The 18,446-nt window shown below is 38.7% G+C and overlaps 2 protein-coding genes across 2 annotated transcripts in view; one reads left to right on the forward strand and one right to left on the reverse strand.

The window, feature by feature from the left end:
• Positions 1-561: 561 nt before the first annotated feature.
• Positions 562-16,072, reverse strand: LOC133641078 (protein yippee-like 5). Its single transcript, XM_062034914.1, has 3 exons — positions 15,919-16,072; positions 9,840-9,999; positions 562-3,342 (listed from the first exon to the last, which is right to left on the reverse strand). Exons 2-3 carry the CDS (start codon positions 9,978-9,980, stop codon positions 3,121-3,123), a joined length of 363 nt encoding a protein of 120 aa, XP_061890898.1. The 5' UTR covers positions 9,981-9,999; positions 15,919-16,072; the 3' UTR covers positions 562-3,120.
• A 415-nt stretch (positions 16,073-16,487) lies between these two features.
• The window catches only part of LOC133640412 (phospholipase B1, membrane-associated-like), an 80,370-nt gene continuing 78,411 nt past the window's right edge, over positions 16,488-18,446 (forward strand). The window contains 1 exon segment of the mRNA XM_062033805.1: positions 16,488-16,658. Within this exon segment, the coding sequence (XP_061889789.1) occupies positions 16,622-16,658 (37 nt within the window). The 5' untranslated portion in view covers positions 16,488-16,621.

An 18,446-nucleotide genomic window follows, 5' to 3' on the forward strand; every position in this document is an offset into this window, starting at 1 on the left:
TCAAAATAAAATCAGACAAAAAAAGAACAGTAAAAATGTAAGCATAATATAAGCAAATATGTTAGCTTATTTTAATACTAATAATTAATACGCAGCAGACACATTGTTTTGTCTGTAAATTTATGTCTGTTTTAGATTCTTTTTTTTCTTTTATAAAACAAAATATCAAAACGGCCCCCGAATGCTTTGACTCGTCAGTGTGCGGCCCTTTGTGGAAAATGTTTGGACACCCCTGCATTAAGCCAATTAGAAAATGTAGGCCTTACTTTCATAAATCGACATTTATGTAGAATTTTTTTTGCCAGGAGCATAATAATGTTGACAAACATTTCTATGTTACAGTCGTTTAAAAAAATACCAAATTTGATCTCTTCTATAGAGAATGGAGACAACTCCACACCCTTGTTTATCAGCCAATCTCTGATCTCACATTACACAAACAGATGGGGAAGTTTGTTTTACTTAACATCAGCTATCGCTTGATTTTCAACTAAAGAAAACAACAGGAAACCATTAGACAAACGTTATTGATCCACAAGAGATATTGTTTGACACACATGAGCTCAATTGTAAAATTAAGGCGCGCATCAAAACCACGTGGTTTCAGTGCAGGCCCAAAATAGTCCACAAAGGCAAAACATGTAAAATTAAGGAGGTAAACATAAGAATCTGCAACTTGGCGCCATTTCTACATACAGCCACAAAAGTCAAACGCAATGAAAAACTATAAATATGGAAAAAAACCAAAAAATGAGAAAAACATTATTGTACATGTTGCGCACATACGACGGCACCATGCAGAGACAAACGACAAAACAAAAACACCATCCTAATGCCTCCGCGATGCTCCACACCAACATCCGCTGGGCGTCCAGAGACTGGAACAGACCCAACAAAGCGCCTGATGGAGCCGACTCAGTCCTAGGCTGCCCACCAGCCCCCGGCCAACATTCAAAATAAGCGTGGAATTCAAAGAGTACAAATGTAATTTTGAATACATGATTTTATTGATAACGACAATAGTTTACTGTTTTTCAGTGATTGAGGTACAACATGCGCCAAAGAACACATCTACATGAAGACTATGTATTTTTTCAAGTGTTACATTAACTACATTTACAGTGCATCCGCTAAGTATTCACAGTATTCACTATTTTTCACATCCATCCATCTATTATGTTATAACCTCATTCCAAAATAGAAAATAAAATCCTCAAAATTCTACACACAATACCCCACAATGACAACGTGAAAAGGTTTTTTGAAATATCAATGTTTACTTATATAGCCCTAAATCACGAGTGTCTCAAAGGGCTGCACAAGCCACAACGACATCCTCGGCTCAGATCCCAAAAATAACTTTTCTAATTTAACGTACTAAAAAACCATATGCTCAATACTTGTCGATTCACCTTTGGCGGCAATTACAGTCTCTAGTCTTTTTTAATACGATGCCACAAGCTTGGCACACCGATCTTTGGCCAGTAACACTCATTCTTCTTTGCAGCACTTCTCAAGCGCCATCGGGTTGAATGTGAAGCATTGGTTTTCATCAAGGATGTCTCTGTACACAATACGAAGGTCCTGAGTAGTCCTGAGTTCAATCCCGGGCTCGGGATCTTTCTGTGTGGAGTTTGCATGTTCTCCCCGTGACTCCCACCTCCAAAAACATGCACCTGGGGATAGGTTGATTGGCAACACTAAATTGGCCCTCGTGTGTGAATGTTGTCTGTCTATCTGTGTTGGCCCTGTGATGAGGTGGCGACTTGTCCAGGGTGTACCCCGCCTTCCACCCGAATGCAGCTGAGATAGGCTCCAGCACCCCCTGCGACCCCAAAAAAAGGGACAAGCGGTAGAAAATGGATGGATGGATGGTCTCTGAACATTGCTGCATTCATTTTAGTCTAGTCAGGGAGGTGACCAAGAACCAGATGGTCACTCTGTCAAAACTACAAACGTCCTCTGTGGAGAGAGGAGAACATCATCTCTGCAGCAAACCACCAATCAGACCTGTATGGTAGAGTAGCTAAACGAAAGCCATTTCTTTGTAAAAAAAAAAAAAAAAAGTGAAATACTCTTTACCATGAGAAACAAAACTATCTGGTCTGATGAGACAAATATTAAACTATTTGGCGTGAAAGCCAGTCATGTTTGGAGGAAAGCAGGCACGGCTCATCACCAGGCCAATACCATTCCTACAGTGAAGGATTGTGGTGGCAGCATCATGCTGTGGGGATGTTTTTCGGCAGCAGGAACTGGGAGACTAGTCAGGATAGAGGGAAAGATGAATGCATTAATGTACAGAGACATCCTGGATTACAACCAACACTTTTCATCCAACGTGATGGATCTTGAGGGGCTGCAAAGAGGAATGGGTGAAACTGCCCAGAGATAGGTGTCGATGGGTGGCATCGTATTCAAATATACGTAAGGCAGTAATTGCTGCCAAAAGGGCTGTTGAGCAAATGTTGTACTTATGTACATTCACAATTTTTTAAAACGTTTCACACTGTTCCTTAGGGTTATTGTGTGTAGAATTTTGAGAACAAAAACAGATTTCCAATTTGGAAAAAGGCTGTAACATTACAAAATGTGGGAAAAGTGAAGCATTGTGAATACTTTCTGGATGCACTGCGCCAAAAGAGTTAACAGTTCAAATATCAGCTGGAAAGCTTTAACCCTTGCAACAAAAATGTACTAATCATCCTGTGTGTATGTATGTATAAAACCAATCAATAATAGTTAACATATTTTATGTATGAAAATTAAATAGTTTCAAGCCTGGCAACACACTGAAAGAATGTTGCATAAATGATAATCTTCCCCTCACTTCATTAGACTGAACAGTCTAAACTGGCCAAAGCGAGTATGCAACCCATCCCTCCATCCTGATTCTATGGCACCATATTCAACATCACAGCCAGTGAACACAATGACATTCAAGGCAGTTTAAAGAGAAATGGAAGCAATGTTGTTACACACTTTTCTTGTTTAAACTGTGATATTTCGGCGTTGTCGGGACTCCCCCTTTATATGCAAGTCGGTGCACTGCGGTCGGAGGCAGAGCTGTGGTACGTGCGGACTTTGAGCGACTGTAAGGCTAACACCCCGCAATACTTTTCAAGAGGTGTCTGTGGGTACGTGCTCGAAACCCTCGCTCTCCCTCACTAGCGCCCTCTCCAGGATGACTCGGCCCTCCTTGTAACGCTGGCTTTCCTCCGTAGCAAACTCGTACATCCACCCGAGCTTGCTGTTGCAGTTCTTGCAGCTGACGTCCCGTACCATGTGTCTTCCCGTCAGCATGACCCTGTCTTGAACCTCGCTGTGCTGGAGATTGACAACCTGAATGGAGAGACAAACATTTTTTAAATTATCTTTAAAAAAAAAAAAAGTCCACCTTTTATTCGTGAGTTACAAACTGTTGTAAAATGCCCAAGCGATTGTATGGAATACTAAAATAGTCTAAAAGATGTTTTATGTAAGCTATATGTTCATTATTCACACCACCAGGTGTGAATGAATGATGGGTTCCCACTTCTCTGTGAGCGCTTTGAGTATCTAACAATAGAAAAGCGCGATATAAATCTAATCCATTATTATTATTATTATTATTTAATAGTAAAATCTAATTTATTGTGGCATTTAAAATAGAGATAAATGTGCTGTCCTGTTATCATAGCTTGTTTTCTGATTTCTCCGTCTCATTTGCAAGTATTATATAGTAGCCTTTGCATGCAGTAACAATTCTAAGATGTTAAAAGACAGTAGTGTATATACACTACAATGTGGAAGTAGTATTTGCCATTAAGCTAAAAGTTCTAGTCTAGGCTTTTGTTGCACCCTAAAAAGCAGGAATGAGTCAAACGTGTTTTCATTGAGGGCCACATCCGAGGACCGTTGGTACCAGTGAATAATAATACTATAAATGTATCAGGATTCGCCTCATGACAATATTACACAATTGCAGATGCATTTGATTGTCACATTTTTCTTATGTATCACTGTAAAAAAAACCTGTAGATTTTACAGTAAAAAGCAGGCAGTTCAGTTGCCAAAATTTTGTCGTAAAATTGATGAGGGTTTTTACTGCACGTTACTGTAAAGGGAAAAGCGGTACCACTGTTTTAATTGTAAAATCTACGGTTGTTTTTTTACGGTGTAGTACTATATATGGAAAAAATGGTTCCTTAGTTTTTCTTACGGAAAAATTCTGGCAACTGAACTAGTTCTTTAATTGTAAAATATTGCACAATCAAGTGTACAATTTGTTGAATAACTTGCTTTGAAATCATGAGTCAAGCAGATATCCTATTCATTTTCATTTCAACAAAAACACATTTTTGGAATTTATGATACTATAGTATTTGTTGCAGTTCTAGACAGTATCAAAGTTTTAAAAATGTGCAATTCTGTGCTGTACATGTGTTTTTTCTGTCAAAATGGAAAGAACGAATAGCTTTACATACTCCGTGGACTAGTGGTTAGTACGGCTGTGAATCTTTGGGTGTCCCACGATTCGATTCAATATCGATTCTTGGGGTCACGATTCGATTCAAAATCGATTTTTTTTTTTTTCAATTAAAGAACGATTCTCGGTTCAAAAACGATTTTTTCCCGATTCAAAACGATTCTCTATTCATTCAATACATAGGATTTCAGCAGGATCTACCCCAGTCTGCTGACATGCAAGCAGAGTAGAAGATTTTTGTAAAAAGCTTTTATAATTGTAAAGGACAATGTTTTATCAACTGATTGCAATAATGTAAATTTGTTTTAACTATTAAATGAACCAAAAATATGACTTATTTTATCTTTGCGAAAATATTGGACACAGTGTGTGGTCAAGCTTATGAGATGCGATGCAAGTGTAAGCCACTGTGACACTATTGTTCATTTTTATTATTTTTTATAAATGTCTAATGATAATGTCAATGAGGGATTTTTAATCACTGCTACGTTGAAATTGTTACTAATATGTGTACTGTTGTTGATAATATTCATTTTTGTTTCACTACTTTTGGTTTGTTCTGTGTCGTGTTTGTGTCTCCTCTCAATTGCTTTGTTTATTGCAGTTCTGAGTGTTGATGGCTTGGGTTTGGTTTTGGAATTGGATTGCATTGTTATGTTATTGCTGTGTATTGTTTTGTTGGATTGATTAATTTAAAAAAAAAAAAAAAAATTTTTTTTTTAAATAAAAATATTTTAAGAAAAATCGATTTTAAAAAAATGAGAATCGATTCCGAATCGCACAAAGTGAGAATCGCGATTCGAATTCAAATCGATGTTTTCCCACACCCCTAGTGGTTAGAGTGTCCGCCCTGAGATCGGTAGGTTGTGAGTTCAAACCCCGGCCGAGACTATAAAAATGGGACCCATTACCTCCCTGCTTGGCACTCAGCATCAAGGGTTGGAATTGGGGGTTAAATCACCAAAAATGATTCCCTGACGGGGCAACGCTGCTGCCCACTGCTCCCCTCACATCCCAGGAGGTGAACAAGGGGATGGGTCAAATGCAGAGGACAATTTCACCACACCTAGTGTGTGTGTGTGTGACAATCATTGGTACTTTAACTTTTACTTTAGGAAGAAAATATTAAGTATCTCATTGACAAATATTTCCAGACTTTGGCGGTTCATGTATAATGATTTGGCGGGGCAGATCTGGCCCCCGGGCCTCAAGTTTGCTACCTGTGCTTTAAAGTTCTTATTCAGTAAGTGTTGCACTCACTTAGGCAGGGTTTCCCACACAATCATTTATTTGTGGCGGCCCGCCACGAAAGAATTACGTCCGCCACAAATTTAAAAAAAAGTATTATTATTATTATTATTTTTGTCCTCTCCAGCTTCTCAGGCAAATCATATAGTTGATGTAGATGCCCATATCGGCTGTTCAGATTTACTTTACAAAAGAGAAGTGTAGGATACTTCTCTTGTTGCCTTATTTGTATTTGACTTTATTAAATGTATTTATATTAGAAACCCAACATGTGTATATAACAAAGGGTGCAAAGTCTGCAGGCAGTAGGAAACACATGGTTAAGTGTAGGGAGTAAAACTGATGGCAGTCTAAAGTTCAAGATTTTTGGAGCTCTTTGTTCAGTGGATCAGATGTTTGATGAAGCTCTGTGTCTATCTACCACCACTACTGTTTTCTGTTTATTTGTTACTGACTGTGGCAGGACACCTCTGCCTCTGTTTCACTTTATGTTGCTGGTAAATAATATGGTTGTAGTAGTAGGCTAAAGTTAAATTATTTAGTATGTACTAATTAAAGGGGCAGAGCTTTAAGAGACATTTTAGCTTTTATATTTTTATAAGATACACTACCGTTCAAAAGTTTGGGGTAACCCAAACAATTTTGTGGAATAGCCTTCATTTCTAAGAACAAGAATAGACTGTCGCGTTTCAGATGAAAGTTCTCTTTTTCTGGCCATTTTGAGCGTTTAATTGACCCCAAAAATGTGATGCTCCAGAAACTCAATCTGCTCAAGGAAGGTCAGTTTTGTAGCTTCTGTAACGAGCTAAACTGTTTTCAGATGTGTGAACATGGTTGCACAAGGGTTTTCTAATCATCAATTAGCCTTCTGAGCCAATGAGCAAACACATTGTACCATTAGAACACTGGAGTGATAGTTGCTGGAAATGGGCCTCTATACACCTATGTAGATATTGCACCAAAAACCAGACCAGACATTTGCAGCTAGAATAGTCATTTACCACATTAGCAATGTATAGAGTGTATTTCTTTAAAGTTAAGACTAGTTTAAAGTTATCTTCATTGAAAAGTACAGTCCTTCAAAAATAAGGACATTTCACTGTGACCCCAAACTTTTGAACGGTAGTGTATATTTTTTGTAAGAACCACAATTAATACATATATTTCAGTGAATAACTTATTGTTCAAATCTGTATATAAATATGTACATAAAGTGTTGTAATTATATTGTAAAATGGATGGATGGATGGACGTTTAAAACAAAACTGTTATTATTAATTAGTAAGTATACATTTTTTGAGCCTTTTTAGAGAAAATCAAATCATTGTAGTAAATTATGCAAATTACTCGATGATGTCACAGTGACCACGCCCATAGCCACGCCCCCACCGCCACAGGTATCTGGGCAGTTTATGGGAAACACTGCTTAGGGTTGTCCTGATACCAATATTTTGGTACCAGTACCAAAATGTATTTCAATAATTTTCTAAATAAAGGGGGACCCCAAAAAATGTCACTATGGTCTTTATTTTTAACAGAAAAATATTGTAATACAATAAAAATATGTTTTTTATTGCATTGAAAGAACAATTTTGTCATTAAATAAGAGTGAAGATAAAATAAATGATGAGGGGAAAAGTGGTAGAAAACCTTTTCATTTATTGTTAATATCTGCTTACTTTCTGTTTTAATGTTCTATCTACATTTCTGTTAAAATGTAATACAGTAATCACTTGTTCTTCTGTTGGTTGATACTTTACATAAGCTTTGGCTGATACTACAAATATTGGTACCAATACACTTTCTATCGGGCATTTTGATTTGTTAGCATGGAAAATTGTCACACTACCTAGAGACAGTCGGACTGAGTCCGCTCTGAGTGCTGCTTAAGTGATTGTTTCCTCGCCAACTGTTTGCACGAGCAACAAAAGTATGGAAATATGGCATGGTTTGAATTTAAGTGAATCAATACCCAATAATACTAACAGAGCTGCCATGCCTCACAACAGTCAAGCCTTGACTTACCTTTCTCACGCCACACTTGACATTTTTCTCACTTATTTTTCCCATTCAATACTCTATTTTCATGGTAATAAACTTTGGTCCTCGCAGTTTGCCGTGACTGACCGAGCTAACCAATCTAATCAGTCCCTTGAGCCGACATCTAACCAACCACGAAAGGCACCATAATCTTGTCATTGCTTTGATCCATGAGTGTATCGACTTGAATCTTCTGATTCAATCTGATTAGTGACTGGATCGAAATGGAAGGGGATAGTGGCGGGATATATGAGGAACACAGGCAAACAGATAGGACTAGAGGGGAGAGGGAAGCACTTATTGAAAATAGAGTGCTAGTAAAAGAGCGCACAAAGGAGGGAAAGGGAGGAATAAGATTATGATTGAGAAAAGCAAGATTATATTGAAATTCCAATCAAACAGAGATATGAATGGGATTAGCTTTATGACACTAGTTGTGGAGCTACAAAATCAACCCCAGTGGCAGCGTTAAAAGTAGAAATGGTTGAATGGTTTATTAGGCAAACTGAAAAGGGTCTAGACAAGGACATCACGCTCATCAAATACTACTAAATTGCCAAGAAAAATAAAATAAAATGGTTAAAGAGTTTTGAATGGATAATATATATGTAAAATAGTTCAAATTGAAATTATTATATTTAGCCCAACAGTTTAAATTCCTGGCATACCGCAGTGAATGTACGACATCCCAGACTCAAATATGAAATTATTAAAAAATAGAAGTTTAAATCATAAACAGATGTGTCTGACTATGTGTGTGTGTCTCAGAGTTACATACTCATATATATCAGTTCAGACCCTGCAGTGTTTCTCAAAATTTTTGATTACAAGGTACCGTATTGTCCGGACCATAGGGCGCAGCAGATTATAAGGCGCACTGCCGATGAGCGGGTCTATTCAGATCTATTTTCATACAAAAGGCGCACCGGATTAATAGGCGCATTAAAAGGGGTCTTTTCTTTCTAAATGAAAAACACTTCCTTGTGGTCTACATCAGTGGTCCCCAACCACGGGGCCGCGGCCCGATTAGTACCGGGCCGCACAAAAAAAATAAAAAAATAAAAAATGTGTATTTATTTATTTATTAAATCAACATAAAAAACACAATATATACATTATATATCAATATAAATCAATACAGTCTGCAGGGATACAGTCCGTAAGCACACATGATTGTATTTCTTAATGAAAAAAAAATTAAAAAAATACCATAACCCCCCCCCCCCCCCCCCATTTTGACAGAATTTTGAGCGCCATGTGTAATGTTCTATATTCTCAATGGAATATTTAAAGTTGTGGGGTTGTTTATAAGCATCATCCTGCAGTCTACACGTATCGCTTATGTGTGACTACCATCTACTGGTCACACTTATCATTACACCATGTACAAAATAAAATAGCTTCGAGGTCAGTATCCACAACCAGAATTATTCCGTTCAATAGGCGCACCGGGTTATAAGGCGCACTGTTGATTTTTGAGAATGCAAGCATACTTCTTCTTACTCGTCGTCGCCATGTCTCTTCTTCGTTCTTCTGCTTCGTCTCTGTTATGTTTTTGGACATTACTACTTGCCGTAGTTTTGAAGCAATGCATGATGGGAATCCGGATGTTGTGTGTCAGTGTATTAACGTGCCAGCTGGAATAAACACACGCTGAGAAATAGCTCCGTGCCTGCCTACTTTATGGGTTATAGATAAACCTATGGATAACAGAGACATATATAATACTCCTTTTCAGATGAGAGAGGACGTTAAAGGCAGTGCCTTTAAGGCACGCCCCCAATATTGTTGTCCGCGTGGAAATCGGGAGAAATTTGGGAGAATGGTTTCCCCGGGAGATGTTTGGGAAGGGCACTGAAATTCGTGAGTCTCCCGGGAAAATCGGGAGGGTTGGCAAGTATGGACGTAGCTAACATAAAAGCGGTCAGACAAATTAAAAAAACTTGAGACTTCCCGCGGGCCGGATTATGGACGCTGGCGGGCCGTAGTTTGGGGACCACTGGTATAGTACCATCTTACAAATGTAGAAGCAATTACCTATCACACTATGTATAGTGTGTAGTAGTGTAATCCAAGCACGTACCTTGTTGAAGAGGAAGGCCCGGCCTGTGGCTCCAGTGAAGCGTGTGGAGATCAGCTCTGCTCTGTTGGTCAGAATAGTGTCACAGTTGGCGCAAGAGAAGAGGCGAGTGCCACCAATGTGATCCAAGAAGATCCGGCCCATTTTGATCACTGGTAGGTAACTATGGTAAACAAAACACACAAGCATTATAGAACTGTCTCAGAAAATTAGAATATTGTGACAGTTATTTATTTTCTGTAATGCAATTAAAAAAACAAAAATGTCATACATTCTGGATTCATTACACATCAACTGAAATATATTAATATTGCTGATTATGGCATACAGCTTAAGAAAACTCAAAAATCCTATCTCAAAAAATTTGAATATTTCCTCAGACCAAGTAAAAAAAAAGAAAAAAAGATTTATAACAGTAAAACAAAATCAGACATTTGAAAATGTCAAAGGTGCCAGATCATGCTGGAAAATGAAATCATCATCTCCATAGAGCTTTTCAACAGAGCATGTAGTGCTCTAAAATCTCTAGAAGCGTCTGACTGGGCTATGGAAAAGAAGCACTGGACAGTTGCAGAGTGGTCCAGAGTCCTGTTTTCAGACGAGCGCAAGTTTTGTATTTCATTTGGAAGTCAAGGCGCTAGAGTCTGGAGGAAGGCTGGAGAGGAGCAAAATCCAAGTTGCTTGAAATCCAGTGTGAAGTTCCCACAGTCAGCAATGGTTTGGGGAGCCATGTCAGCTGCTGGTGTTGGTCCACTGTGTTTCATCAAGTCCAGAGTCAATGCAGCTGTGTACCAAGAGATTTTAGAGCACTACGTGCTTCCATTAGTGCCTGTGGTCAAGGCTCATATCGTTCAGTTTCGCTCCCACACCAACGGCACAACATCATTTTTACTTCATAAAATAGATTTACTGGTAGTAAGTAAGATACCAAAAGTTCGGAAATTGACACCTAGCCCATTTTGTGTAATCGGTGTTGAAAGCCGGTACTATTTTTCAGTGAGGCGCAGTGATATCTAGTGGGGAGTGGCGCGGTTTTGGTCACATGGACCAATCAGGTAGCAGCTTTATTCTAACAACATACCTGCTATGGCGACGACAACATCCGAGAGTGAAGAGGAACGAAAGACCTCAAAAGTTAGAAAAAAAGTGCGTAAAGAGGAAAATAAAAGATGCTATATGCATCTTTCATCTGTGAACAATGAGGACGTCCAGCACTTCACTCGGACACGGTGGGACACATACAGAAACTATTTAAAACAGTGGCTTTGTCTGCAAGACCAGAACAAGCATCTGGCAGAAATCTATAAACATTGCTCGGATGTAGATTTTGACGCTATTCCTGACGACGCTGGGTTTCACGCAAAATGCTACCGACGTTTTACAGATAAATCTGCATTGTTTTATGCCGAGAAAAGGACCGCACGGGCGGTGGGAGAACCATCTGCAGCCGCAGGTCAGTCAGCAGGCACGTCTGAAACTCCCCGAAAGAAACTTCGATCTCGTTCAGGTTTGCCCGTTGCTTCTGCCGGCCCCGTCCTGCCAGCCATCTGTATAATTTGTCAAAAAGTGGAAAAGTACACTCGTGTGGGAGGAAAACGCCAGAGGGATCAACTCACACAAGCAGAAACCGTGTCGGCAGGTATGTGACACACACACACACACACACACACACACACACACACACACACACACACACACACACACACACACACACACACACACACACACACACACACACACACACACACACACACACACACACGTGTGTGAATCTATAGTAATAATGTTACAGTACATAGCGTAGGATTGAAAGAATGTGTTGTTACTTTGTAATAACCAAATGGACCATTTATACACTGTCAGAGTTAAGGGGAGACCTTGGAATTTAAAAGTTTGAGAACCACTGGCCTAGAAAAGGAAGCCCCACCCATCCCCCCATATACCTTCACACCACAGCCCCAATCTCTCTCTCCCCCCCACACACACACACACACACACACACACCCCTGGACTGATTTACACATCACAACCCCCACCCCTCCCCCCGCACACCTTCACACCTCACCCCTCATCCCTGAACTGACTGAACTGTGACCACTACCCACATCCCTGCTGTGACTTCATGTCACCTCCACTGCTGCTACAATAATTGAAGAATGCATAGTGCACTTTATACATCATCATTGTCATATCATCCATTATCATCTTCACTGTGAACTGAATGTGCAATACCAGTACAGTACAGTAGCCAGTACTGATGGGTCACTTGCTAAAACAGACAAATCTGCCTTGATGAATATATTGGAGAACAAAGACAAAGACTGCTTAGTTCAGCAAGTTCCGTCAGATGGAGCTATTCTCTTCGATGGCATGGCAGTCATTCAAGCCATGCATTCCAAACCAGCTACCTTTGGAGAGTTGGCTGACAACTTACTCCAGTACGTGGTCAAGATAGCTCTGCAGCACAAGTGTACAAGGATAGACTTTGTCATTGACCAGTATCCAGAAATCAGTATTAAAAACCTAGAGCGGTCACGGAGAGCTGAGGGTGGTACACAACAGGTGCAGATCTATGGACGGGATCAGAAGGCACCCACACAGTGGAAAAAGTTTCTATCTAATGGGACCAACAAAGCAGCACTGGCAGAATTCCTCTTTGTTGCATGGCGAGATGCTGATCTCACCATTTTGGGCAGGGACTTCAGCTTGTACATAGCACATGGAGAACTGTGTCACTGTGTTACTGTGAAAGAGGGTTCACAAACTGTCAGTGCTGTTCACGAACTGACATGTGACCATGAGGAATGTGACACTAGGGTGTTTTTACATGCACAGCATGCTGCACAAGAACATCAAACTGTTGTCATCAAAAGCCCTGACACTGATGTGGCAGTGATTGCTGTAAGTCTTCAAAGAGCTTTACAGTGTAGCTTGTATTTTTTCACGGGAGTAGGCAACAGAACGAGGATCATAGACGTGGCTAAGGTGGCAGCAGCTCTTGGCAACAGTGTTTGTTCTGCACTCATTGGCATCCATACCTTCACAGGTTGTGACTCGACCAGTGCCTTTCATGGCAAGGGCAAAAGGAAGACATTTTCTCTTGCTTGTCAGAAAGACGAATACCTGACTGCGTTCTCAAATCTGGGCAGCAGTTTTAACCTTGACCAGTCTACGTTCAAAACACTGAGCAAATATGTGTGCCACCTGTATGGACAGGCATCTGCCAAAGACGTGAACGATGCAAGATACAAAGCATTCTGTATGGCATCGTCAGCTTTGCCAGAACTGTCCATTCCCCCAACAAGTGATGCCCTCCACCAACACTGCAAAAGGGCAAACTACCAAGCAGCAGTAATGCGACATTCCCTGACTGGTATGATGTGTGCCCCTTCACCCATTGGCAATGGATGGTACATTGAGGATGGGGAGTTAACAGTAAGATGGATGACTAGAAATCCTGCCCCAGATAGTGTGCTGCAGGTAGTCCACTGTGGTTGCAAGACAAGCAAATGTGAAACAGAAAGATGTTCATGTATGTCTGCAAAAATGTCTTGTACTGATTTATGTCACTGCCAGAACTGTGGAAATGTTTCAAAGGAAACAGAAGAAAGAGGTGCATGGGATGATGACACAGATGAAAGTGATATTGATGAGTAATTACGCACCATGTCACCATGTAAAATTTGCCACTTTTGTTTCTTTATCAAGATGTTTGATTATCGAGATGCCACACTGCCATTTTAACGGTAAAGCTTAAATAATGTCTGTATTACCTTTTTTTTCAAATTTGTTTTGGTCTTTTGTGTGTGTTTGTGTGTGTGTGTGTGTGTGGGGGGGGGGGTATAAATGACACATGCTGTGAAACAATTTGCTACTTTAATAAATATTTATCATATTTTATACCAATTTGGGCCTTTACTGCATCTATTTTAATCTTGTCCATTTTTGCCTTATTCCAGTTTTGGGGTGCATGGTAATATTTTGCTAGATTTTAAGCCACTTTTGGCCACGGTGTGTTACTTCTTTTGTACCTTTGATTACATAGAAGGTTGTGACATTTTTTTAATGTATGATACATAAGCTTTTAGCTAAATTTAATAAGTGTGTGCTTCATTGTGCTGGGGCAAATCACTTCAGTTGAATCGTTTTTTAAGAAATTTGCTACATTTCATGATCTAAATTCACATATGAGTATACTAAGGCACCAATATTTGTTTCAGATGTTAGGTATATGTATTTATGATATTTGAGAAAGATTTTGTGTTGCCAAAATGAATAAGACATATTTTACAAGCCAAAACTGCAGCACAAGATTTTCGTTTTTTGTGATTTACCTCTATATACATTTCTGGCTTGTGACAAAATTTGGCTAGGTATCATGTTCTGAACTTTTAACCCAAAGTCCAGAAGGGTATTATCTATGCAAAAATGCATTGAACAAGTTGTGCTTAGACGTGGGAGCGAAATTCATTTTCTAGGCACTTTTTCTCATGTCAGCTCACCGTCTACATCTGTTGAAAAGCTCTATGGCAGTGGTTCTTAACCTTGTTGGAGGTACCGAACCCCACCAGTATTATATGCGCATTCACCGAACCCGAACCATACTCATAAAATGATGTTATTATATGAAAGAAATACTAATAAAGGTATATTTTACAAACAGAAAGTTACAGGAATGTACACATGATCCCATGTTTACATCTCTTTGTGCAACATGTGAATGTTTTAGTGGGAACTAAATGTGATATCTGAAAGGGGTACACATTATTTCCAAAGCAGGACCCCTCATCCAGACATATAATACTAGTACACAGCTCATGAAAAACAATATGTTATAGTCATTGTAAGTGGGACAAAACACTTATATTAGAAAATAATCTCATGGAAATGACTGCTGTCATTTGATTACAATAATAAAACATTGAACTTGTTATTTAGTCAGGTTTGGGACAGGTGTGCTGCAGGTCTGACGTCGCTCACATGTGCTCCACTGAATACTCAAGGAGTTTTTGCGTTTGCTCACACATATGGAAAATTAGAGGGAACATTGTTTGGGGGTATCCATAATACGCCGACAGGGAGAAGTTTTTATTTACACGATGAGTCGGGCGTGTCTTGACCTCCGCGGCGGAGGCTCTGCCGAACCCCTGAGGCCGACTCACCGAACCCCTAGGGTTTGATCGAACCCAGGTTAAGAACCACTGCTCTATGGAGATTATTTCATTTTCCAGCATGATCTGGCACCTGCCCACAGTGCCAAAACCACCAGTAACTGGTGTACTGACCATGGCATTACTGTCCTGCCAACTCCCCTGACCTGAACCCCATAGAGAATTTGTGGGGTATTGTGAAGAAGAAGCTGAAAGACACCAGACCCAATAATGCAAATGAGCTAAAGGCCGCTATTGAAGCATCCTGGACATCCATAACACCTCAGCAATGCCACAGGTTGATTGCCTCCATACTACACCGCATTGATGCAGTAATCCGTGCAAAAGTATTCCCACCAAGTGCATTAATTGACATTTTCAAAGGTTTGATTTTGTTTTGCTGTTATAAATCTTTTTTTTTTACTTGGTCTGAGGAAATATTCTAATTTTTTGAGATAGGATTTTTGAGTTTTCTTAAGCTGTATGCCATAATCAGCAATATTAAAATAATAAAAGGCTTGCAATATTTCAGTTGATGTGTAATGAATCCAGAATGTATGACATTTTTGTTTTTTAATTGCGTTACAGAAAATAAAGGACTTTATCACAATATTCTAAATTTCCGAGACAGTCCTGTATATTACATAATGTACACTAATTCGACACACATTAAACACGTGGTAAACGTGCTTAAATTATGTAACTGAGCCGGTTTTACGTTGAAAATAAAATCCAAAGTATCCCCAGGAGTTTATTACGTCACAATACAGTATTTTTGATGGGTTCCGTGGCGTTTAAGCAATTATAATATGCAATCACTTTTCAACAAACAAATCAACTACAATGGTAGCTTAGCTTCCTCAGATGTGCTAACAAGAGACGTGCTAATCAGCCAAACCACAACGGGAAGCGGAGGCAATAATTTTTCCTACCTTGAGTCGAAAGGAGTGCTGAATAACAGAAATGTTCCCCGTTAGATAACTTTAAATCCGTTAGTAGCGTGATAAGTTGCGTTTTATTTTTTTTTATAGACGATGTCGACGAGGAAAGGCAGCGTTTGTTGACAACGCCATACGATAGCCACAGTAGCCAACACTTCCGGCTTTTTCAAAGTAAAATAAAAGCAGGACGAAATGACGATCACTTTGGTTTAAAAGTGGCTAAAAATGTGATTTAAATGTAATAGTTGTTTCAGAATGTTTCCAATATAGCTGTGTCAATATATTTACATGTCCATATTTTATTCACATCGTTTGTGCCTTTATTTTGAAGTGTACGTTTTGTTTGAACCGTGCCTTTTGGTTATTGCAGCTATAATAATGAGCACAAGGGGGAAGTAAAGCACAGCCAAACCTCAAAGTAAGGGAGGTGTTTGTTATACTTGTGTGAAGTTGGCCCCTCCTAATAGAGGCTTTGCAGCTGACGTCATCAGCCACGTGACATTAGCTTGGCGGCCATCTTGCCGGTCACCAGTTCACTGCCGGTCAACGACTCACACACGCTTTCTTGTTATATCTGCTGCTATTTGAGCTTGGAAATGCCGGAAACCTGCTGTGCTGTTGGATGTAGACGAGGCGATAAACCAAATCTTAGCTTCGGATCGCGGCGATTTGTCGTGAACGATGGAAACCTACGATGTACACAAGGATATGCAATGAACACTTCATATCAGGTATGTAAACAAACTATTCACCCCTGATTTGTTTCACAAAATGTGAAATAATACAATATGGGATGATATAAATATGATTGTTGAAAATGCTGGGTGCATTTTTAGAAAGGCAGCAAGAGCAGCAAGGCAGGGAATGGGATGATTTCTTCAGTTCACCCCCCCCACACCCCCCCGCCTCTGTCTGTGTGATGCTAGGTACCGTTTTTATTTTTTCATGATGCCTCATCTGATTGGCAAATCTCGCTAAACTATTCCCAGTTGTATGTGCTGCAAATATTTATGGTCTACATATTAAAACAAATTATGAGTAATATCCAGCCCCCCACCTTGTCAAAATCTCCCCAAACCACTCACAATCGCTTGTGGTGCAAAATGTTTTGGTTTAAATGGGAAGATTTTTAGAAGGTTATGGTTATGGTTAATAACCAGCTGGTTATGAATCATTATTTGTTAATAACTTTGAAATTATAATAGTTAGACCAGGGGTCTCCAAACTACGGCTACGGATCCGGCCTGCCAGTGTTCAAAAACTGGCCCGCGGGAAGTCCCAAGTTAAAAAATAAAAAAACCTTTTTTTTTTTAAATCTGTCCTTTCTAATCCATTTTCTACTGCTTGTTACTCTCAGTGACTCCTAGCCGCTCAGGCAAATCATATTGTCTAAAAATGCATTTTCCCATCGATAACGTGACATCATCGTCCTCGGAATATATATATATATATATATATATATATATATATATATATATATATATATATATATATATATATATATATATATATATATAAAAAACTCGTCAAGGTTTCTGTGGTTTATCTGTTATACAGTGCTCAATACCGGGATAGAGCGTAATATACGTTAGGTCAGGAAAAAACACAGAGCTATATTTCATCCCTACAAGCCTGTTATTACATTATATGTATTATAAAATCCCCTGAAGAGCAGCGAAACAGGCTTGTAGGGATGAAAAAGCCTCTGTGTTTTTTCCTGACCGAACGTATATAAATACTGTACATATATATATATATATATATATATATATATATATATATATATATATATATATATATATATATATATATATATATATATATATGTTAAGGCTGCAGCTAACGATTATTTTTCTATCGATTAATCTATAGATTATTTTTTCGATTAATCGGTTAATCTATATATTATTTTTTTCGATTAATCTATAGATTATTTTTCCTTTTACCGATTATTTTTTTTATTCAAAATGAAGATGAAAAAATAAATGTAGGCCCGTTTTTTCAAAAGGCATGGCTTTTATTTACAAAAAAAAAGAAGTATGGCCACTCAGTCAACATTGACAACAACATGACTAAATATTCTGTAACAATGTAAACATTTAAAACTTTTAACATTTAACAAAATTAAAAGTAGCTTATTTGCTTTTTAATGTGCAAATATAAAAGTCAACATCCAGTGCAAATCTTAATATTCTGCAATAGTATAAGCATTTCAAAAGTAAAAGTATTGCTTATTTTGCTTTAAAATGTGCAAAAATAAAGATAAACATCCAATACAAAAAAGTGCAAAACGAAATATTCTGTAACAACAGTGTAAACATTTCAACAAAAGTGAAAGTATTGCTTATTTGCTAAAATGTGCAAAAATAAAGATAAACATCCAATACAAAAAAGTGCCAATCTAAATATTCTGGAGCACTGTAAACATTAAGTATTGCTTTTAAAATGTGCAAAATAAACATCCAGTCCAACACAGTACACAATAACCAATTCTACTCATTCCAGTGAGTGACTAACAG

This window comes from Entelurus aequoreus, linkage group LG23 (genome assembly GCF_033978785.1).
Source record: "Entelurus aequoreus isolate RoL-2023_Sb linkage group LG23, RoL_Eaeq_v1.1, whole genome shotgun sequence".
NCBI lineage: Eukaryota > Metazoa > Chordata > Actinopteri > Syngnathiformes > Syngnathidae > Entelurus > Entelurus aequoreus.